The 25,632-nt window shown below is 33.7% G+C and overlaps 1 protein-coding gene across 1 annotated transcript in view; it reads right to left on the bottom strand.

Annotated features, from left to right (window-relative positions):
* Positions 1–1,203: 1,203 nt before the first annotated feature.
* Positions 1,204–25,632, bottom strand: part of LOC118202062 (potassium channel subfamily K member 15-like) — a 167,488-nt gene continuing 143,059 nt past the window's right edge. Inside the window, exons 2-4 of the mRNA XM_085821797.1 lie at positions 11,729–12,075; positions 5,044–5,242; positions 1,204–2,399 (exon numbers count right to left, since the gene is read on the bottom strand). Coding sequence (XP_085677923.1) covers positions 2,188–2,399; positions 5,044–5,242; positions 11,729–12,075 — 758 coding nt within the window. The 3' untranslated portion in view covers positions 1,204–2,187. The remainder of the gene's footprint in view (positions 2,400–5,043; positions 5,243–11,728; positions 12,076–25,632) is intronic.

Raw genomic sequence — 25,632 nt, 5'->3', positions numbered from 1 at the left:
AGAATTTCATAATTTTTTAAAAAAAAACAGTTCACAGTCTGACTGCTTTTGAGGTTCCAGGAATTAAAAGTTAAAATAGTGTGGTAGCAGTACAAATATAAATAAATGGCTTGCTTAGTGAGAAATGATTTCCTCAAAATGAGATGAAAAACATTAAAGAGATAATCATCTTAGATGTTATTCACATGTCAAATGATTATTTTCCAATGCTATACAGCAGTTTTTTTATTGTTTTGGAATGGTATCAAGTGTTATGAAATAATTATTATTTACCGAATACGGACATCATGTACACCATTTTAATAAATTTTCATCCATTAATTATATAGAAATTACTACGCACTTTAGTTTCTATAATCATATATCAAATGTTTAATATATTTAGTAACTAAAAATTTAATAAATACATAAAGTATTCGCAGGACTATGAGAGTTAATGTTGCGGCAATTGATTGACATAATGTGTCAGAATCTGTAAATATATAGTTTTTGTTAAAAATATTTTAATAAATTTATTTATTAAGATCACTTCTATAAATTGAATCTTATGGCTTTAAAAATTTTCCCCGGAAAAGAAAACCCTACTTTCTCTTGTGTAGTAAAATTGTTATTGCGACATACTTAAGTGCATTTTTGAGAAAGATCCAAGTAGGAACAAAGAAAGGTATTAACAAGAAATATGGCCAAGATGGATAAAACTCAAGAGAACTTTTACGAAGAATAAAGACACTTTAATTAAATGATAAAAAATTACGTCTTTTTTAGCTTTACAGCATTTCTTCTTTAACATTGTTTACATATAACTAAGCTTTACCAAAAATAACCATAGCATCCGTTAAAAAAATAGAGATATATCAAACTACTAGAAAATAAACTGGTGACTACATGCACTACTAGAAAATAAACCGGTGACGATCTTCTTATAGTTGTTTAGCATATAAGTGAATATTTTTTATTTTTAAGTGGCGCTTTTTTTTTTTTTTTTTTTTTTTTGGTTGTTGTTGTTGCTGTGAAAAGAATATAATAAATAAATATTATTAGAAATTGTAAGAAAAACCTTCCTTACATTGTTAAGTTATCTCTGAGAAACACGTTAATGCAAATGCTTGGATTCTATTTGCTAATGATTAAAATAAATGTTTAAATACCTTTACCATGAGACAAGGAATTCAGATATTAGTATGAAATTAAGTGATTACAAAATGAGAAATAATTTCATAATATTTATTCGTCCACAGTTCACGTAATAACATACATTTTATTAGAATTTACAAATGTGTCTCTCTTCTTTTAAAAGTGTTTTATAATACCTTTTTTAATTCATAAAGATCAAGTCTAAATAAGTGACCATACGAATATCGAATACTTTTTACAGAAGCATATGATTATTACGTTATATACAGAATTCTCAGGATATTTAAATAGGCAGTCAACAAAAAACTGAAAAGTAATAAAAAATATATATACTAATGAATCATTATTTTTGTCCAAATGGCGTTCAGTTACATATAGAGTGACATTTCAGTTTCAAAGTGATTTAATGTATGCAATGGAAATAATAAATATTTTTAATTCCTTAACTTGAAATTCATTACCAATGCCCTTACTCAGCGTACGGCACAGATATGAAGAAGATTAACAAATGAAAATCGTGCGTGAGTTAAAATCTTGTAGGGAATAAAAGTGGCACAATTAACCCGTATTTCCAAAATAATAATTTGAGATAAAAATTGTAGTGTAATTGATGATCTATAATGCAGTATGAATGACGCCTTATACTGGATGGTTCTTGAACGCCCTTCAGATCTTTGATGAAGTTCGTCTGATGCAGCAAATCGATCTGAAAGTATAGTCCGTCTTGCTGTTACATCAGGTAACTATCAACACATCAGTGTTTCTTCTCAAATCCATTTGCTTTCCTCTTCTTTTTGCCTTTGTTTGGATATTTTTATTGAAATAATTCATTTACCATCCTTCTCTTAGCGTAGAAATGCTCTTCTTCAACCTAAGGAGCAGTGGACAGTAACTTAAGACCCAAACTCGAAGAGCGCCAAAGTAACAGCTCCAGGGTACTTGATTACTGATTATTCAATCAGAAAATCCACTACCCCTTTGGTGCATTCTATTCAAAAACTCGAAGGCATCCTGGGTTATTTGAAACATAGAACTGATCAAAAGAAAAAGGTTTCATCCCATATCGTCATCATCTTCTTGGTCTTTGATGATCCCAATTCGTCTGCCGCAACTTCTCACTTTGTGAATAACTTCTTCTTGCATCAGGTTGAAGCACATGGCGATCAAAGCCATTCCGAAAAGAAGGTAAAGGGAACACATGACCAGTTTTTCTTGGGATCCACTTTCTGATATCACCGAGTCTCCTGGTACTAAATCTCCAAATCCTGTAAATAAAAAACTTGACTTGAGTTTTTTTATTTAACTTTACATCATTACAAAAACCCATGTTGGCACAAATGTAATCTAACCTCTCGCATAGAAGGAACCTGAATTTTTCAACATGTTTCCCCAAATAAGTAAGCATTGGATGTAAGATAGGCTTACATACATTAGCTTGATAAAAGGAAAATATTTCATTAAAAATAATTTGAGTGCCTAAATATCAAATCTTGAAACATAACCAACTAGGTAAATCTTCGTTTAATCTAAAATGTAGATTATCTTAACATATTTTTTAAATTTTAAGGTATGCGCATATATTTTTTAATTTAAGATAAGCTAGAATGGTTTTCAATTTAAGCTTTAGATAAGAAACAATTCACATTGTGCCAGTACCTTAAAAGACTCTTTAACTGACCTTCTTTAAATTAATATCGGGCCAATACCTTAATTAGAATACCTTAATTCGTTAATACCAGAACTTCTAAAATTTTACTTAAAATTATTTCCCAAACGGGCAAAGAGATCTGTCTACAGGCATAATATTAAGATTTCGATTGTTAGAGAATTTAGAAACATTTTAGTGTATGAATGTTAAAGGAAAAACATATAATTTGACTTTCTGTTTAAATAATGTGTAAAGCAATATGCTTTGGAAATAATTATATGATTTTTGCGTATCACAACGTTTAGTGTTTCAAAAAGAAAGAGAAATAAATAAATTTCTTTGCTAAATCTTAACGATCTCATTATTTTTTTATAAAAAATCAATATTTGACTTTAATAACAAACGAAACAAAAGCAGACTGACTATAAAAAAATTTCGAAAAATTTTTCCCTCTTATTAGCTACAAAACTGAAAGATATTTCCATAAGCTCAACTTTCGAATTATATTCATCCGCTTCAATAAAATTTGCTATTCATGATTCAAAGATCTTATGTCCTATTTTAGATCTTAAAAAATCCGCAGTATTTCTTTAAAGTGTGATTTAATAAAGAAAATCAAGCTAGTTTAAAGCTTTGCATTAAATAATGTTGATGTCATACCAGGAAATAGATATTTGTAAATTTGCCATCGATAACGGCTGTTGTACTTTAATATTTTTTTAATTTTAATTCTATGATAATTATTTTAAAACAAACCTTCTCTAGTTAGTAAAATATATTTCACTGAATCTTGCCCATATATTTAAATACACCAATTTGAATGAATATTTTAGCCCTTAAACGTATTTCAAATTCTTTTAAAAAGCGTGAAACATTTCTAAAAATTAATGCCAATCTAAGGCTGAATTTTGCATAATTTTAATTTTTCCACATTTAATTGATAACAGCATCAATACTAGTTAAGTATATGTTTTGGTACTTTAATTTATTACAGAAAAATACAATTATTTTTACATGCTTTTTGTGTTCATGAATATGTACGAGCTTAAGAGAACTAAAACTGTATTTTTACAATTTTAAGCGGCAAGTCTCAGGTCTTTATTTAAGAGAAAGGGAAGTCTATATTTAAATGTAATTATTTTAGAAATAGAGAATGCATAAGATAACCAACTGGCATTACTTCCATTTCTCTAAAAAAGAAAAATGAGAAAAAAAGAGAGGAGGCGACACGAATTATTAACTTCATTTTCAAAGTACCTATTCGTTAATAAATCTCTAAATAAAGTTATAGGACCTGAATTACATAAATGTATTAGTAACAGGCCCGTTTAAATTAGAACTTTAATGCAAGTAAAAATCTCTCATGTGTTACAAAATGCTAGGCAGTAAATTTTGAACTGTTACCTTATATTTTATAAACATATTTACAGACATTCGTAAGTAAATAAAAGTAAAATATTTGCAAATAATAAAGCATTTAATCTATTACTGTGAAATCTGATAATGCTCTCACGTTGACGTTGACGGTTTTGCGTTCCAGCATCGTTTAGTGCGATAATCCCCCCCCCCCAAGTGGTCTTTTTTTCCTCCGGTTTTCATTTCATCTTTAACTGTTATTTTTTCTTTTCATAGTGAACTTAGCGACAACAAATCCAAGTTTTAATCAAATGAGTAAGAAATTTAGCCCATCTTTCGAAATTCGTAAAAGTTTCATTAAATTTTTCAATGTATTTAAATAGTTTTCGCTTTTGTAAATATGAAGTGTCAAAATTATTATTTTACTAAAATTTTTATTATTCAAAATTCTATAATGGTATCAGTTTCCCATTTGATATAGCTCTGGCAGTTGCTTTAATCATATGTAAATATCAGTAAATTTAGAATCAAATTTCAAACTTAACTGAAATTTAAATTTAAGGCAAAGTAACCGATTAAGTTACTTTGCCTTATAAACCACACGTATGATAACACTTTTCATATAATTACGAAAGTTTACATTTCCAAATTATCAGGAATTCCTATTAATATTGGATCAAACTGTTTCCAAATAATTTAACACTGTACGATAATTTTGAAGCTTTTCTCCCTCTGGTGGTACCTTCGAAGCTTTTTCTACCTAATAATTTAAATATTTTTAATTTCCAATAAATTGTTTTCATATATCTCCAAGGCTAAACATCTCTGTTGCATAGCTTTGAATTCGCACTGAGTTAATAATTAATCCATTCAAAAAATGAATCAGTTCACCTCTCTGCGCTTACCTATGGTGCTAAGAGTAACAAAACAGAAGTAAGAGCCATCCAGAAAGTCCCAGCCCTCCCAAAGGGAGAAAAGAACCGCTCCTCCGGATATATAGCCAACCAAAATGACCATGCAAAGAGTAATTGGGACAGAGACTCTTGTTTTGCCGCTGTACTCATCTTCCCGGTAAAGGTCTTCCGGTATTGGCTCGATACGCACCTGAAATCAAATAATTTTATTAATATTAATAGCATTTCCTTTTCAATGCAAGGATAAGTTTTTTATGAAATAAACAATATAGCGAAAGCTTAATAATTGTTTGTCGGCACTTATGTAATATCCCATCTAACGCGAAAAGGGTCGCCAAGTAGCGCAATTTAGCGCCCGTTATAGATATGGTTACAGCTGAAAACATCGCGACAAATACATCGCGGACGAAAACGTCGCGGAGAAAACAACGCAAGGCGAAAACGTCGTGCTACAAAACATCGTGGGAGAAAATATCGCAAAGAGAAAACATCGCAGTCCTAAAACATCGTGGTACAAAACATCGTCGTCGAAAATAAAGCGGTTCAATAACATCGCAGTTTAAAAACATCGTCGTCGAAAATATCGTGGTAAAAAATAATGTATCTACAAATCATCGCATAACGATAACATCGCAGACATGCTTTTTTTCATGGAAAGAAGGATAATTTTTACTTTCATACTTTTTATTCACTAATAAATTTTTGCTGAGAAAATAAGAAGGAAACTTAAGCATAGAAAATTAATGCAACTTGTATCACTCAATAGAATTTTAAACCGACATAATTAACTAACAAAGGCCATTAATAAATCCTTTTTATAAAGTTTTTACTGGTAATTTTTCATAAAAAGTATAATGTATAAGTTGCCTTAAATTAATTAATGCAATAATTTAACTTTTTCAGCAAAAATTTATTAGTCAATAAAAAGCTGTGAAAGTAAAAATTATCCTTCTTTACATCTTGCGCCCACAAATACTTATGAGAACCATATTTCCATTTAGAGTTATTAAAGCCTGAAAGAAGCATGTTTGCGATGTTATCGTCATGCGATTGTTTGTAGATACTTTATTTTTTACCACGATATTTTCGACGACGATGTTTTTAAACTGCGAAGTTTTTGAACCGCTTTATTTTCGACGATGATGTTTTGTACCACGATGTTTTTAGGGCTGCGATATTTTCTCTTTGCGATGTTTTCTCCCACGATGTTTTGTAGCACGATGTTTTCGCCTTGCATTGTTTTCTCCGCGACGTTTTCGTCCGCGATGTATTTGTCGCGATGTTATCGGCGGACACCATAGATATACGTGGCGTAACCACACTCTTATAACATCTGCGCTTTTGTTTAATCTGCATTTTAATCATAGCATTTGCGCTTTTGTGCGTAGTTTTCTCTTTTGTCGTGCTTTTTTCTTTACTTTAAACTTCTCAGAATATTTAGCCCTGCAAGAATTACTTGTCTATTAGCAATTCAAAACATTAATTTTCAAAGCTAGATTTTATTTCCAGCTTAGATCTTCAGAAAATATTATTTGATACTAGAAACTTCTCCTTTAATGCACTAAATAAAAGCATTTAAAAGAAGCTATACAATTTTCAAAACTATTTTCAAGCATTTCTGAATAAAAATATTCAAGTCGATGTTTTATTGCGAATCCCAATCATTTGAATTTTTCTAAATGCACTTTTAAGAGTAACACACATCTAAACAAGATTACAAAATCTATATTCTTTAGGTATATATTTAATAAATGTATATTAATTAGAATATTTCTTCACTTTATATTGATTTAACTCGTCATACTTATGAATTTTCTTACTGATGTGAAAAGCCTTCTTCCTTTATTTTATCCCTAGAGTAGAAGCAGACACTGCAGAATGTTCTTTGTCATAACCTTTCCGCGTACTAATGCAGTTCAATTCATGCGAAGAAAAGAGGCATTGGTGAAAGGAAGTAAAGTGCAATTTAACTAATGGACCAAGAAATGCATGTTAGAAATCTGCCTCCAGGGTGGTGTTATACCAAATGATAGGAGAGTCCATTTGACATTTTGTGAATTTCAGCAATTCGTTATAAATTGTATTATTAATGTTTTACCAAAGTTAAGACTTAAGGAAAAGATGTTAAATTAATATTTTAGATCCTTTGTGAATGTGAGTCTATATTTTGTAAATCAAACAATTTTTTGAAACAGGTAAGTATAAAACATTTTTCTATATTTCAAATACCGGGATTAAATGACAAGCGTCAAAACACAGGTTGCCCATAGTAGATGTTAAAATTTGGCGTGATAATCTTAATCTTCTATAAAAGAAAGATTGTCACTCTGCGGAGTTATTAGTTCTCTGATAGCAGGAAACACGAAACATTAACTGTACCTTCTTCGAGAACTGAACTCGAGACTTCCTAGGTGTGCTGACTATTGCGCTACTTGGAAGAATGGTTGGAAGAATTTTAATTCTGCCAATTTTAATGCTTTAAAAAGTTAACTCGTGGTAGAATGTGAGATCAGTCGATTAACCTATGCCTTAGTGAGGAATTATCATCTATTAGATTTTAATTGGAGCATCACTATAGAATTGTTATGTTTTAGGGATTAGGAAATACTAATAGCGCTCTCGATGGATCTGAATCTGAGATTTTTCAGTTGCCCCAGGTGTATCTGCTAACCACTACATCACAAGCAAAAGATGAGAAATGTCTTGCACTTCTTAAAAATCTAGCTACGTAAATGTCAATTAACGAACTGGCTCTAAACTGTGTGTTCAGGCAAGTTATGAATTCATTTAGGCGACAGTCCAAGCTTCTAGACATTTAGTTCTGTTCTCAAAGGGTTGTTTGAAACGATACAAGTATTAAAGACGTATATCAGTTTTTATTGATAGTATGACGGAATAAATGTGAAGAATTTCCACATACTATCAAAAAAAATACTTTGATTTTATTTCCTCTACCGTATACCAAGCATTAAAATACCAACCTGTGAAGGACACAGATTATAAAATATAAAAATAGGATATTTTTAGGATTTCTGTGACTGAAATATGCAAATACGTTATAAAGGTGCTGGCATCTTAATCGAATCTACTGTTATTAATGTTTATGCAAATCATTAATCGCACTGTTTACGCAGATCGGCCACAGAAACATTAACATGTGTGCTCATCATAAACTTTCACCTCATTCTTATAAAGAACAGTGAACAGTAAAAAACGAATCTTCATAAAGGCCCGGAAACCTTTCATGCCTGCAACTATTATGGGTCCCGAGAAGTAAAATTTTCATTTGCAGTGCCAATCAAAGGATCATGCTACACCTTACCTACATAATGGTGCCCAGGCATAAAGCTGCCCGCATCTTTGCTAAGGATCTCTTTTTTATCGGAGCACCCTTACAAAGATGTTTAGCCAACTGGAATAGATGTGTCGGCACATTTATGACGGGGTAGGTATTATTATGAAGTGGTTCTAAATTTTGCTTATCGGTAAGCAATAAGTTGAATTGGGATACAGGTCATTAAATGAACTGAATTTCAGTTTTGTTCCTGAAAGATATTCTAAAATCTCTGTCTCATCTTGACGGAGGGGTATCACTGTATCACTAGATCGAATTCATGAAGTACGTCAGAAGTTTTATCCCTTGGTAGGGCCACTTAGGCGTGAAGGTCATTCCATTACACCGAGCTAAAGCAAGCAGGCAACGGAGTGGTGCTAGCTTTCTTCCTTCGAGTGCTTCGGTCTTCAGGAAGGGCCGTTCACGTTGCGGTTTATCTGAGTTAACGGAAACTTTTGACACAACCGAGGCAGCATTAAAGCCAGTTCTTCTTCATAGACCGAGTCGAAAACATATTGAACTACATAGTTAAAACTGAAAAAAAAAAGTCATCGTTTGATATTTGCTAGCTTAAATATACCCCTAATGGAAATGTGTAAATAAATAATGCTCTAAATCTCATGCATTTGATTGCTTGAATGGCTTTTCGGCAGGTGTAAGATTCTTTTATTATATAAATTTTGGGAAAAACTGTAATAATAAACTTTTACAAAATCACTAAGTTTAGGGGAAACGTGTAACAGAAACAAGTCTTGGCGAAATCAGATTAAGTATTTTATTTACTTGCGGTCTTTTCTCGGTGAATGGACTATAATTTGTAAATGTTGATGAAGAACTGTAATTTGTGAATGTTGTGCAGCAGCATTTAGTCGTTTTAGATGGTTAACTTTACGGAGAAAGTTGAGCTATTAACAAATTCGATGAGATTTTAGTTTTGCTTTTATTTCGTTCTACATTATTTTAAAATAGATCACGTAAGACATCTTTATAGGATGATTTTCAGCCTCATGTTCATTTATATTTCAATAGCTTTTCCGCAGCTAATCATAACCCAAGTTTTTATTTTCTTCGGTTATGATTAGCAGATCTACATAATGTTTACACCTTTATTTATTTGATTTTAATCCAAACCTACACATCTTTCTCGAATTAATTTTAGCATTTTTTTCCTTATGTGTACTTCAAAAATGCAGTTATGATCTTGAAAATCAATACAAATTTAACAATAAAAGGAAAACATTCAGTTAAAAATTGCATACGAAAAACGCTTTTAGCAAATTATTGGCGGTGTTTTTTTATTAGGTCATATATTATTAACTTGCTTCAATTCAAAAGGATATAAAATACTTGCCCTTTCAGAGAGTATTAAGGTTTCATCTTGAAATAGAAGAAAAAAAGTTTTCTTTTTTAACAAGATGCACAATTTGAAGACATAGATCAATTTTTAGAATTCAAGAAATGTACTACATTCAATATTCTGAATTCAGAATTTGCCTCAGGGAATAACGTACCTGATCTTCGTAATGTAACAGTTAATCATATAGTTTACTAAAGAAGTGAAATTTATAGTTTTAAATTTCAAGAAAATTGTTTCCAAATTAAATAAATTTAAATATTTTATTTTTCAATTAAACTTTTAATATATCCCAACATTCGAATTATTTTAATTTATGCGAGTTGTTTTTCTTTATAAGCTAAGAGAAAGAAACTTCTGTAAATCAGAATTTCAACTACTAATTTCTAAATACTGCATTTATAACATTTCCAGTTTCAACTTTATTTCAAGTTTAATGGCTCACCACCGGCCGAGCGGTAAAGTCGCTGAACACTGGTAGTTCGGTCCGAGGTTCAAATCCCGCGAACGGGCTGGCTGCATCGGCGTTTTCGTGGTTTTCCCCATGTGTAACGTGTATACAAGCCAGTTTCCCTTATAAAGTCCTCCACGAAGGCATCCCTCCCCTTAGGCAGATAGCCCTCGAGGCTTTGCCATAATCACACACACACACATTCAAGTTTAATGTCAGCAGTTATAAAATAGACTTTAGCCTAAATCTGCCGATTTATCAAATACAAGTTATGGAAAATGTCACCAAAAAGTAATTAAAATAAATTTAAGTGCTGAAAAATGCAATAAGTTTTAAAGTAAGTTATATTTTAAAGCCAGAGTAGTAAATTATTTAGTCTCACGAGAAACGTTTAGAGTAAATCCAGAAGAATAATTTATTCTATCATTCATTTAATCTGGCACAGTTGTGGATAAAATATATCCACAAACTTCTCGGCCTTAAATTGAATGTAAGACACGTACTTTTGCCCGAAGAAAACCACAAATCCAGGTTTCAAGCAAAATGAACCTCTCTCTCAATTTCAGCTGATGTGATAGCTTACTATCATGTGATACATTCTACATCAATTTTTTATTCATTTTAAAAAAGTCATCATTTTCCAAGAACTTAAAACAGTTTACTCGATTCATAATGGAAAGTTTCAGCAAGCAGCTGCCACAACTGAAAATATATCAGTAATAATAATAGCATGAAGTCTCACGTTCTGTCCAAATGAAATCCCTAAGTTGCTGCGCTTAGAAACTTGATTTAATTCACCAAGAGAGTTAACCTTCCCCTACATCGCCCGATGTACCATTAGATGATTATATAATTATATGCTAGTTCATGAACAGGATATCATTATCTCGACATATGGTAAAGGCGTTGACTGATACTCATCACTTACAGCGCAACTACGCCAATCAACTGGATATCTATATTAAAGGTATTCTGAGGATTCAATGATAAATCTCCGTTCTGCCAATACCAACCGTGCATGCTTTCTGGTAACGACGAAACTGAAGCTGTCTCAAAAAAGATTAGTTTTAATTTCAAAAAGACTTAAGAACTCTCCAACTATGTATAGCAAAATTTAGCTGACGAAACATGGTACGTATTTTTAAGCACATAGTAGCATATAATTAAAAGTTTGATGTGGACATCACATGACTTCTGTGCACGGCCTATTAAATTACACACAATTTTTGCATTTCATTTAAAATTATTTCCTTGCTTTTCATTAGAGATCTATTTCTCATTCAATTAGTTCAGTTCTCACTTCGCAGCAATTAAAAACTAAAATTGTAAAATACAAAAAAAAAAAAAAAAAAAAAAAAAAAAAATTAAAACACCAAATACAGTTATTCTGAGCTAACTTAAGAAAATGAAATCCAGAAATTTTTCAAAAGTTCCTTTTATATTGAGCGCTCAACCTATATCTCTAAAGTTATATTCAAAAGTAAGATTTCAAATTTAAAATAGTATCATAGCTAAAGTTGCTAGTAGCATATCTTACCTCATCTTCGGTGATATGCGACAAAGGTGGTGGAGGAGGTGGTGGAACACTGAGATGGAATTTCTCGTCCATTTCCAGACCATACCTAGCTGAAGATGAAGCGTTTCCAACTATACGTTGCACTCGATAATTTTCCGCCATATGGCGTCTTCGGCGAGATTCACTTCCGAGATTTCCTGCTCCATCACCTGTGCAAGCGCAGGCCCTGCTGTACAAATATCTAAAGGCTTTTGCCAATATGTCACCTATATTTGTGAGGTAAAGAAGCATGAGAGGAATTCCAACGATGGCGTAGAAGATGGTGGCAATTTTGCCGGACGAAGTCCTGGGCGCGATGTTGCCATAACCTGAAAATATTTTAATAATAAAGTTTCACCGAATTAATTCATCATAATGTTAGAAACGAATTTATTTACCTAAAATAAATAAAACTTTCACCTGGAAACAAATGCGTCATAACAAATGAATAACATAAAATTATAGTTTCTGCAATACAAAGTAAATAATATGTCTTAGGTATGTCTGTAATACAAAGTAAATATTGCGCCAGTAATTATTTTGAAAGCATAAAGCATACATAATCAATAACAGATTAAAAAATGCCGAGGTTCATTAGGCAGTATAATTTAAGTCAAAAGATAAGATTAGCATAAAGATTAGATAGATTAGATTTGTGGTAAAAGATAAAGTTAGGGTGATTTTACTATTTCTACATCAAAGGTATTGAAAACTGCATGCCGTTTAGTCATTGTTAATAAGCGAGAAAATAAGAAATATTAAGTGAAATTTTTTAACTACTCTAATTTAGACAAGTTAGTTCGGAATTCAAAAGTTAAATACGTGCAGAGAATCAAAATATTAGCATATACTGTGTAATGCTTTGCATAATAAGAAGGTTTGAAAGGTGAATTCCTTTCAGAAAAACACAAGTTAAAATTGTATTCTACATAAAGCCTGAAGTATATGAAAAAAGAAATGAAGATAAGTAATTCTCTGCACTGAAGAATTTACAATTAATACACGATGAATCAGTTCAGTATAATTGGCAAATTAAGTACATATACAGTGGAATTTATGTATGTATATAATTATACGCAAATGCTATGCATTCATAAAGAGCACTAAAAATTAAATGTTGGTGTTCGCCTTCAATTTGATGGAGAACCCTCCGGGGGGGATGGATCCGAGGATCTGGTGTCAGCAGAAAACATCGCGGACGGAAACTTCGAGGAGAAAACAAGGCAAGGATAAAATGTCGTGGTACAAAACATTGAGGGAAAAAAGAAAGCAAAAAGAAAACATCGCAGTTCTAAAACATGGTGGTACAAAATATCGTGGTCCAAAATAAAGTGGTTCAAAAACTTCGCAGTTTAAAAACATCGCCGTTGAAAATATTACGGTAAAAAATAAAGTACTTATAAATTATCGCATGATGATAACATCGCACACATGTGATTTCAGGATTTAAAAGTTGTAAATGAATGTTCGCATAATGATTTAGGACGGTTTATGAAGTTTTACTGTTCATATTTTTATGCAAAATACAGTTAAAAATGCTTAGAAAAGGAAGATAAGCAACTGCATGAGGTCACGTCCTTTATTAAACATCTAGTTAACCTCCAAACAAACGCATAAATTCTACAAAGATTCTGAAAGCGACGGTTACGGCTTTACTTAGTTTCTTAAATGTTGCTTAGTTAATTATCAAATTATTTTCTTTGACATTTGTTAATCTGATATTGTTTTAGTGAAAATTATATTTTGTTTCGTTTTCGTTTATTCTTAACATGTCGTTAATATTTTCATGTATAAATTTTTGGATGTCGATTTGTTAGTTATGACGAAAGTCACTTACATAGCATGTCAATATGGGACTTCCAAAACGCATGTGTGCGATGTTATTGTTATGCGATGATTTGTAGGTACTTTTTTTTTACCACGATATTTTCGACGACGATGTTTTTAAACTGCAAAAATTTTTTAACTGCTTTATCCCGATATTTTGTACCACAATGTTTTTTCTTTGCTTTCTTTTCTCCCACGATGTTTTGTACCATGACGTTTTCACCTGGCGTTGTTTTCTCCGCGACGTTTTCGTTCGCGATGTTTTTGCCTCTATGTTTTCGGCTGTAACCGAGGATCTGCAACTCATTTTCCCCTACCACCAAGGTACTGCTTTGCCTAGAATTTTAAGTGACCCCATGCCGTACATACACAATACGCTTGCAAACACCCATGCCTTCTCCAGGATTCGAACCAGGACCTAGCGATACAGTAGCCAACATCGTTAACCACTATACCCATCAGGGAGGCTAACAAGGGAAAAGCTCAATTTTGGAAGTCTTTTAACACCATTTTATTTTGAAAAAAATTATCATTTTTTTCGTGCAAGAAAATTACTCACGATGAAGTATCAAGAAAAACGTAGTAACTTTTTATGAATATTCGATTGCATTAACGTTAACCCTTAACGTTTTGTGTAATCAACCTACTTAATAACAACTTTCTGGTATGTTTGTTATTTAGGTAAGTTCCACCCAGCCTTTGTATATACTCATTTGGCTTGACATTTACATATACCCAACAACTTTCTTTCTTTTCGCCATCGACGGAACAGCTGGCTCACTGGGTTAGGTGCTTTTCAGCCTGTTGGATCCCTTCGATGGAATTAAAAATAAATACATGAATAAATATAAATAAAGAGCTTAGTACTGTGGCCTCCGGAAATTGGCCACGAAACGAGGAACATTGAAATAAGGACCAGAATATGGAAAGAAGGTGCATGGTGGGGACTGCTGATACGCAACAAGTATAAACATCCACCTAAGTGCATTAGGAGAGACATGGGTAAATTGATTGCATTTCTTTTGCTTTACTTCTCGTTGCTCCGCTTCTTTTATGCCAAACTCGGTTTTCTTAGTCTTTTCGGTCTCCTGCCTGATTCTGACCTCCAACTCAGCGAAATCTAAAATTTTTTACCGTTTACCCTAAGACTAAAATAATTACAAATTGCACTTCATATAATATAATATAATAAACACGATCGTATACTCACAAGGGATCGTGGGATTACTTCTTTAGCGTGCCCCAAGTATCCCTTTGCGTACCAACTGAAATACACATACCCCACTTCGGAGAACCACTGTCACCGCTCACTGTAGTATATTCTATAGTTTATAAAAGTATTTTCTTATGAATATAAGTAACTGTTTATGAAATATTAAAGTAAGGGACGGTAACGCAGTCTGTCAAACTAGTGAAATTTGAATATGTGCTCAATAAAAAGTACTTTCCCCCCTCGAAATTTTAAAGAAATGGTGTTCAGAAAAAATATCTAAATTGTCATAAACTATCCATTTATTAGTTTAGTGTGTTCAATATTGTTAGTTTTATGTTTCCAAAGATTTTATTATAAATATCATTTGTCGGTCTTCAAGAAATTAGAAAACAATACAATAAATTAAAGCCTAATAAAGTATTTTTATAATGAGTTGCGCATTATTTCTTGAGGTATTTAAAAATAATATTTTTCCTAAATGTATTTTTTTCAAAATAAATTAAATGGTATGGCTAATGGCCGATTCTCCATCTGCAATATCGTATTCTAAAGCCCCGCTATCGGAGATCGGGAGTTGTACTCTGGTGCTTTGCATGCAGTGAAGCTGTCTCCACTGTTATAGCCTGATAACCTGAAGGCAGTGTCGCTGATTGTTACAGCGTGTGTATTGTAGTTCTTCGACGACTGTGTAAACGTGTTATTGGAGCTGCCCTGATTAATATTGGCTAAATAATGTGTGTTTCGAGTGCTGTCGTCGTTATTCACTCCAAATCCTCACGAAGCCCGTACGAACGTGAAGGAAGAAAATAACGTAAGAACTGATGTCAGAAAATAACGCAACAACTGGTGTCAGAAATGGGATTTGCGAGTGAATGCCAGTGACCCGCCTGCAGAGGAAAGCCATGGCGAAGGAAACGAAGACTTTGATGGACTTTTTTAGCCGAGATCAAGGTTGAACTGAAAGAGATGAAAGTCGAATGTGCTGAGATAAAAGCCGGATGTGCTGAGATAAAAGTCGAATATGATGATATAAAAGCTGGATATAATGAGATAAAAGCTGGATATGAAGAGACGACAGCTGATATGAAAGCTGGAGAGCAACTCCAACAGCTGAAAGTGGAGCTTGCAGAAGAAACTGGAGTCATAAAAGAAGATGCGGAAAAGACGCAAGTGACATCTGAAGAATCAGAGGATGAAGAAATGAAGGAGGTAGCTGGTGAAGTATCCGAGAAAGCTAAAGAAATAAAGGATGAAACATCTTACGAGATTAAAGAAAGAGAACGAAAAGATGAAGAAAAAGTCGGGGAAGACGCTTCTCATCCTCAGGTGTCCGAAGTTGAACTGGAAGACAGTGATAATACTGTTTGTAAAGATGAAGAAATAAGCGAAGTGGCTTGTAAAGATTCTGAAAGAGGTGAAGAAATAATTCATGTAAATAAAGTTCCTGATTCTCAAGCGCCTGAAGTGGAAGTGGAAGAAAGTGAAAATGCTTCTGTTAAGTTCAACAAAACTGATAGTGAAATTACGAAGTCGCAGTTAGCAAGAATTGAACCATCTGAAACTGCATGTGATGTAGAGATGGAAGAAGCTGATATACAGCTTAAGCAGTGCGCTCTAGTACTGCAAGAAAATTCACTCACTTTGTAAACTATGTGTGTGTCTCATAGTGCAAATTTTACAGACAAGGACTTGATTCTAAACCCGAATACTTCTGCTTGTCAAGGATCGGATTCTATTCGCGATCCTGGTGCAAACATCGGAACTAGTTCCCAGGAAACGGAGGTAAATGGGCATGTACCAGCGGCTGAAAATACCGAGGTGAACAGTATACGTGATGGGAATAAACTACAGAGGGGTGTACGAATTGTTTTAGATTTTCCTGTGGATGAAAAGCCTGAAAGAACTGAATCTTCAGATTGTGATATGCAAAGCATAAATATATCTGAGAACTGCAGTGGAAGAGTATTTGACCCGGGTATAAATTAATGAAAAGACTGAGACTGAAATTCATTCAGAACTTTAATTTGTATTATTTTAAATTGTTATGTATTTAATTTGCGTATATAACTTGTACATAGTATAAATATTTGTTTCTTTAGTTATGTTGTTTATTTATATCTTATGTTTGTTTCATTACGTTTTGTTTGTATCGAATTTGGCTTCTGATCAGGGGTTGTAATGCCTGGGACGTGCAGTCCTTGGGAGAGGGCAGTGTTACGAAATGTCCAGACGCGGTGGAATAGCTTCCCCGCAAAGCATAACCTCCTGCCTACCTTTGCCATTGTTGCCACATTTGGTGATATCTGGCGACAAAATTGGCGATATGCTATGGACGGATGGAGAACCTTCTGGAATGAATTCTTACTGGTTTAGCCCAAACTAACCAAACCTACTTGGCTCGGTTTTGGGCTCGAACACAAGCCCAAAACTGTATAAACCCTGCTGGTACGAGTAGTAAGTGCGAAATAGTTAGTCTCGAGTTAGTATCGAATTAGTGCCTCGCCTAGCGAGTTGATAGTTAGGCAGCGAGTGCCGAGTGGGTCGTCGAATGCATCGAAAGAGTCTCTTACTTTATCGCGGTTAGTGCATCGTCGAGAGAATATGCTGAGCTCCGGGAACGACTGAACCCAAGAGTCGGGAGTTGTGCTCTGTGTGTCGTCGAGTGCATCGCGAATTGTAGCGTGGAGAGACTCGAGAGTACGTGGAGTTCCAAGAACGACCTAGCAGAGTCGGGAGCTGTATTCTGGTGCTTTGCAGTGAAGATATACTGCCTGATATAGCCTGATGTAGCCCGAGGCACCGTTATGGCCTAATAACCTGAAGACTGTGTCACTGATTGTTCCAGCGTATTTATTGTAGTTCTTTGACGACTCTGTAAACGTGTTATTGGAGCTGTCCTGATTAATATTGGCTAAATAAAGTGTGTGTCGATATTCCATCAAGAATTCACTCCAAATCGTACCCCGTACGAACGTGAAGGTAGAAAATAGCGTGACAACTGGTGTCAGAAAATAACGCAACAATATATATGTCTTTTGGTACATAATAATATGTTTGCTATTAATTTGTTACGAATAAGTTCGCTTTTGCATCATTCAGTTTTAAATTCAAACAAATGCTTTTCTCGTGCAAATGGTGCGTGATAATTATTTATTCTTTAAAGGAGAAAAGCAATCGATTTGTACTAGAAAAGATATAATTTACAATTATTTTTTAATCAGTAGGATAACTCATTTTGTAATTCTTGAAAACCGTGCTGATACAAATTATGAAATTAAAATCCGCTTTAAATTCCGAAGCTGATGAGTTTTACTCTTAAAATGAATTACCATTTGCTTCTAAAATGTCGTTTACATTACTTTAAACTTTTATGTTTTGTCACATAAAAGTTTAAAGAAACTCTTCTCTATTAAGCGCAAAATAATAATAATAATAAAATGACACTTATTTACTTTTTTATCTTCAGAGATAAGACTAATTTATGAAATTAATTAGAATTTTGCTTTTTTCCTTAGATTTATTTTGCTAACGGCAAATATATTCCTTTAAATTTCGAGTTTCATTTTTACTTTATTTTCTTTTTTTAAACATAATAGCGATAATAAGTTACTTTGCATAATTATTTCACATTTTTTTTTTTCAAATCAGTTTAATTAGCAAGCCAATATATCTGCAAAAAGGACTGCTTCGGAAACATGGGGAGAGGTACACGGAATATCATTCATCAAATCATGCATTTGTAAAGAAATTTTAGCAGAAACCCTCCAAGTGTATAGGCTGATGTACGTTGTATTACGCAAAGCATATTGAGGCTATCTACCTAGAAGAAATTATGCATTCGTAGAGAACTTTCTAAGCGTATTTGGCTCGCATTCACCTTACACATGGGAAAAACATTAAATAAATTAAACACTCCTGTTCGCTTTCGTTGAGTTTTTTACAATTTCTTTATTCACTTGCATCATGATATCAGAAATGAATTCAGCGGTAACCTTATTTTGTTTTGTTGATTCGTTACATTTGATTCCTTGAAACCCAAAATAAAATCCTCTCCGATGAGAATTAAAATTCTAACCTCTCGAAATTCTTATTGACAAATTTTACTATTAGTAATTATCTGTTTAATTTTAGTTTAACCTTTCAAAAAGATTGAAGCGGCAGTTTTACATTAAAATAAATAAAATTGCCAAATCTGGTGAATCTTTCTCAGAAGCAATGCTTTGCTCAGAGATCTACAAAAGAACTGTGAGTAAATCGGTTATATGAGTTGTTCAGTTTTGGTTTAGTTAATTGTGGCAAAACATACTAGGGCTATCTGCCTAAGGGGTGGAATGCCTTTGTAGAGGACTTTCTAAGGAAAAATTTGCTCGTATACATGTTACACATGGAGAAAAAATACGAAAACGCCAAAGCAGTCACCTTGTTCGCCTAGAATCGAACCCGAGTCGAGTTTTCCACTGTTCAGCGATTTTACCCCCTCAGCCGCTGGTGAGATTTCAGCTGCTCAGTATTGCTCAGTATTTCAGCTGCTGAGTACGATTATTATGTACCCGTATTAACTTCGACCCCCATATAGGATAATATATTTGTAGTTAGATAATAGCAGCAAATTATTTTTCCAATAACGTCTATAAATGCTTATTTTTTTTTTTTTTCTATTGCTAATGTTCCTGTTATTCAGCGAAAGAAAATTTACCCAGCCCGTTTTTTTTTTTGTTTGTTTTTTTGTTTTTCTTTTCCTTGTGCAACGACGTATTGTCAACCGACGAAGAATTAACCCCTAAAAGATAAATTTTGTCTTAAAGCCGATTCAATCTGTTTTGGTCTCTAACTTTGATAGTTTTATTCCTAACTCAACCTCAGGAGAGGGGGAGGATTCAGCTGTTTTATTTTCTTCTGAACTCGTTCTGGTTATAGTAACCTATTTCATTCATAACACAATCTGCGTTTATACATTATTTTTAATAAATAAAAGAAAGAAGAACAATACTCTCAAACACATTGAACTTCTTAATCTGTTTTAACGTTCTAGGATATTATTACGGATGAAAGCAATATGACATAATTATTTAGGCTTTAGATTTATTTTATGTCATCTCAGTAGAAGCTTTTAAATTCATCTTACATGTTTCGAAGTCGTAACACGATAAGGCAGTTTGTTATAGTCTTTATAAAATTTTAGTAATAAATATTATTTTGTTACATATTTTGAAGCTATAATATATCTCTGCTTAATTCCGTCTATTAAAATATCATATTTGAAGATTATTTCCAGGTTAGAAATCTATATTACGTCACTGTATCTTAAAACGATCACTTTAAAAAATTCATATAGGTGTACATCATGTCTTAAAATCTAAATATTACGTCCTATAATGAATGAAAAAATGAAAAAAGTTGAAACGAAATGTTATTACTTTTAACACCAATAAATTAATGCACTGAATCTTATTTTAGACTTTTCATTCAAGTATATTCATTTTAAACTTATAAGAACTTTTCACGTTCCCCACTGTGTGCTCTCGTGGTGAAAGTTTTAGTTTATCCGTTTGGTAATCGGAAGATCCAGAGTTCAAACATCTACGGTTTATTGCTAATATTTCTTGGTTCCTGCTTCAAAAAAGCCTAATAAATACAAACTCATCAGAATTTGGCGACTAGTTCTCTTATCTTCTCAGTTGCCCTTTAAATGGAAGATAATATAAGGAATTTTCGTCTGCCCAATTTTGTCCTCTTGTGTGTAAATGGGCACACGTCAGCCTAGCAGCCGGAAAATGCAGAGTTTGAATTCCGGTGATGTCGTAATCAATTATCCGTGTTTCCCTCTTTGAAAATCCTAATAAATCCGCAAGCTCATCCCCATTTATGTTTATACGAGGGAGAAGGGAAACGAAAGTTTGTCTTGGGAATGCTGACCAATAGAGATACTTTTGATTCGGGTCTAGAAGAGGGGAGGGAGAGAACCGTTAGACTATAAATTGCTTAACTTAGAATGTAATAAAAAATTTTAAATAAACTAAACTATGATTGAAGTCATGTGACAGAAATAATTTGGGGAGGGGTCAAATTAAGTATCTAGTAAAAGAAGCCAAATCGATGGAAATGACACTTTATATAATTAAATATAATTATAATTTACAAATTAATAAACTTATAAATAATCCTTTATAATAAATGTAATAACGTTTAAATTCATACTTACCTTTATAGCATACTAAAAATGTCTCAAGTGTATCTGTTATTCGGAATAGGGCAATAGAGCAAAAAATGTTGAGAATGTTGCCCTGTATTCTTCTTTTTCTTAACATTTTTCACAGAAGCTTCTCATATGTTAAAGGGGGAAGGAAAGAGTAAGGCTGTTTCTCAGCTGAGGTAAATTATCTTCCCTTCACAAAAGGTTAAAAGTTACTGCCGGAAGAGGGCACATGAATCCTGTTTCGATGCATTAAATGTAATAGTTTCCGATGTTTGTAATTGATTGCGACGTGAGGCTCAGCTTCCTCTTTCAAATCTATGGCATTCTTTGACAGCATCGTGACTTAAACAGCATAAAATCGATGACATCAAGGTCGCTCTGGCTTTGCCCTCTATGCGGATGGTTTCCGAAACCGAGAGAGAAATATTTGAAGACCTGAGCACATTTTGAACCAAGTTACCATAGTTCCAAATTTGCTCAGTTATAATGTTTGCAGGGAAAAACAAAGTTTTGAGAATTTAAATCATTGTGGGTAATATGCAACAGGAGCGAAGATTATTTTACCTTCGGGAGCGAAAGATGTTTTAAGATACTCTCCATTTTAAACAACCGAATTCACATTCTGCATGAATTATTTAACTTATAGGCATTAATTAGTCTTTAGCCAGTATTTATTATAATATAATGAAGACTAGATTATACACTTCTCCTCTTTATAAGGTTTATGTTACCTAGAAAATTATTTTTATGTTAATTCTTTTCTTTACCTTCTATTTCTTCCATCCGCCTTCACAAAAATGCAAATTAGTTTGAGTTTAAATAGCGTGTTTTTCTGAAACGAAAAGCCTCCCACTCAACCAAGATGTGGATTTAGTAAATGAATTAATATCTATCACAGAGAAAGATTAAAATCTCCACCAGCCGGAGCCCAGTTACCATTTAGTATTTGAAAATTATTCTTTATGTTTTAATTACTTGAGTTCCACTGCATATAGCAGTAGCTAATGTTTGTTAATTTTTGTCTTATTTGCATCACCAGATGTTGTTGAAGTAAAATTTTTAGTCAAGTTTTGTTCCTTTCCTGTGATTCTGAAGTTATTTCTGTTTACATATAAAAATAATAATTCGTCAAAGCAAGAAAAGTTAAACAAATGTAGCCAAATCATTAACTTTATCTTTTAACCGTCAGTCACTAAAAGCAGTCTTATGGAGACAATGAAGCTGTCAAGAAACAAAGATTAAAGATAAGCATAATAACAAAAAAATTTTAATATTAAGTTGACCATGTTGTGCTATAAAATATATTTGTTTTGGGATGAAAGGCTGACTAAAAATTACGAATGTTTGAATCAATATTCAGTAACTTTAAAATATATGTACTATACAGGTACTGCATGTTTTTAATTGTGTCATGTTATGTTAATCCCACATAGTGCTTGAAATTCTAAAGAAATGTTGTATTGTAGGACTTTAAACTGCATTCTGTGTACAAGTTGATTTCAAAATATCTGGCAAAAATCTAAAAGTAGGTAGAAGAGATCGAAATTGGCAGATTTATAATGGAATGTAGTTGCAGGAACGGTGCGCTCTGGTGGTATAAGGTGTGGTTGAGAAGAGAATAAAAGCGTTCTGCTTTCGAAAATCATCATTCCCCGAGCGAATTTTAAGCGCTATACATCGCTATACAAACGCGAGGCTCACTGATGTGCTATTTTATACATAGAACTTCGCAAGGAAACGGAGCTGATGCTCAGGAAAGATACTCCAGAATCGTTTTTTGTACAACATGAACAGTAAATTGAAAAATAAACCATCCAGCATAAATTCGGAAAAATACAATTTTAAAGTCACTAATGTGCAATCAAACGTTCGTAATGTTTAGCCACCTTTTCATCCCAAAACAAATGTACACTCTTTTGTAAAAAAACTGAGGCACCATGAAGGAAGCGGTTGTTTTTTGATGAAATTGAATATGTGTGTAGCTCATACACAGATAATAAAATGATTAAAAAGGTCATAGTACCTGTTCACGGCTCACAATCACCCATTGAGTGTTCAAATTAGTAGTTGGTCGAACCGCCCCTGGCGGCAATGCATGTTTGAATTCGTCGAGGCAAGGAGTGGTATAATATGCGAATATCATTGTCGACCTAATATCATCCTGTGATACATTCTGCCAGGCATTCATTAGAGTTCGCTCCAGATCTGCGATATTTTGTGGTGCCCGAATCTGGCGGCCTACCATGTCCCAGACATGCTCGATTGGTGAAAGGTCTGGTAACCTTGCTGGGAAAGGAAGAGGGAAACAGTCCAGAGATATGTGAACGGTATGTGGCCTGGCATTATATTGTTGGAAAATGGCCCCAGGCTGACGTGCCATGAAGGGTAATACAACCTGCCGCAGGATGGTATCAACATGTCGTAGAGCTGTTAAAGATGTCGAAGGATGACTAAAGATGACCTGCTGTCATAAGAAACTGTATCTCCCGACCCACAAGTTCTCAATGCTCTAATGATAACTTTTCAATTAACACCGATGCGTGGCGTAAGTACGCCCTGTGGAGTTGTTTTTCTCAAGACAGTTAGTGTGAAGGAGTGACACGAGTTCTGCCAATGGCGAGGTGTTGGTGCTTCCCACACTTAGTCCTGTCCTGTTTTGCTGTCATAAAAACAGCGTCCCACACCATCACACCAGGGGTTACGGCTGAATATCTTTTTAAAACAAAGGATGGTTGTACCCGTCCTCTCCAGATACGAACACAGTGCACATCTGCTTCAAGAGTGAAGCGGGATTCATCGCTGAACACTATACGATGCCAGTCTAATGGCAGCCATGATGATCGGCTGCAACACCACTCCAGAACCGTCCACCATCTCCCACGTGGCTGTAGTGCGTTGAATAATTGATAATGATCCCATCAGGGCGATTCGGGCCTCGCGAACAATTATCCTATCTTGCCTCGTATTTGTGCCCCTTGGCCTTCTAGAGCCTTCATTTCGTCGGCAATTTCCTTGTAGCAACTATTGCTGCCAACATCTTTGCACAGCAGTGTCTGCACGCTGCAGGTGGCGACTTATTGCTCGGTATGACCACCCAGCTTCATGCAACCCAACAATGCGATCACGTTCGAAGTCGTCTAGTTGTCTGTAAGGTCTTCGATGTCGTCGTAATGGCATCTTTAGTTGCTTCTTTACGGAATTACATAGGCAATAACAAAAAAAAAGATAAATTTTCCGCCTCTGTTATTGGTTTCATACTTTGCGAATTGCGCACTAGAAATGTGCGCTATGATTGCAATTCCTGTTCATTTGCCTTGAAACGGGGATCATTTGCATGTTCGATCAAGATGTTTTTTGGGTACCAAATTTTGTCACGATCGCAGAAGTCCTTCTTTGTGCTTCTATTTTTTTTTTTTTTTTTTTTTTTGGAAGAAAGTGTATTTTATTGTACAGAATGGCCTACCGTAATTTGTATTTTTTTTCCTTATGGATTTTATATCTGAAAGAAAACCAAAATCAGTTTCAAAAGCAAAGTCTTCTTTTGAAACTTTGAAATGCACTTATGAACTTTGAGCTGCAATAACACAAACGAATTCAGAATTTTGGCTGAGAAAGCAAAATTAGTACTAGTGCCATTCTCAAGTACACATCTCTGTAAAGCGAGATTCTCCACCTATACAGGCACCAAAATAAAATATAAAAGCCCCTTAAACACAAATCATCCATTCGCCTGCAATTATCATCAACTGAAGTTAAAATAAGAAAGCTATACAAAAAGATGCCTTCATAGATTTCTCATTAAAAACTCATAACTATTTTGTGCTGTGTCTCAGTTTAAGCTTACTGTTCCACTACTCTGCCCTCTAATTGTATTAGAGTTGGTATAATTACACTGTTTTCTATAACGGATAATAAAAATTTTGAATATGTATTTAAATTGAATTAGATATAATGAGTCGAATGGAGGGTGAGCTTATTGTACGGACCTTTTATTACTGCTCTCATCGTAATATGAAATCTGTTACATCGCAAATGATTTGATTTATCGAATTCTGGAAGACATTTTATGTAAGACCAAGTTTTGAGGATATCATGTGCATTGATATTAGTTGAGACTAAACTGAACTATGATAGTAAATTTCAAATTTCTTAAAATTTAATGAAATTGCATGGGTATTGCGTAACAAATTAGATACCTCTTTACATTCTCTTACTAACTGGCCTCGGGAAAGGCAAGCGGTTAAGGTGGTTGAATATTGGTAGTTCGTCCCTGGTTTGAACCAAAGCAAACGAACCAGCTGGACGGTTGATTTTTCTTGGGTGTAACATGAATGCGAACCAGGTTCCTTTACAAAGCCTTTCACAAACTCTAGGAAGACAGCCCTCGTATGCTTTGCTGTAATCAAATAACCTAAGATAATCCTTACTACCTATTCATTCCCTTCTTTCTTCACAACAATGCTCCATAACTTCATTAACTTGTAAGACATAGGTAAATTCCAAGGGGTTCCACTATAGAAATTGATACTATAAACTGCTGCACGAGTCAGGAAGTTTGAGAACCCTTGACCTACTTCTGGAACGTCAAGTTAATTTAGCTGATATATTAATGATATTTTAAACACAAATTTTCAATTTGATTTCAAATGT

The sequence above is a fragment of the Stegodyphus dumicola genome, chromosome 8 (genome assembly GCF_044657685.1).
Source record: "Stegodyphus dumicola isolate Sdum_Otavi_A_Nest chromosome 8, ASM4465768v1".
In the NCBI taxonomy this organism is placed as follows: Eukaryota; Metazoa; Arthropoda; class Arachnida; order Araneae; family Eresidae; genus Stegodyphus; species Stegodyphus dumicola.
The sequence above is the reverse complement of the archived record's forward strand: the minus strand, read 5'-3'. Positions and strand labels throughout refer to the sequence as shown.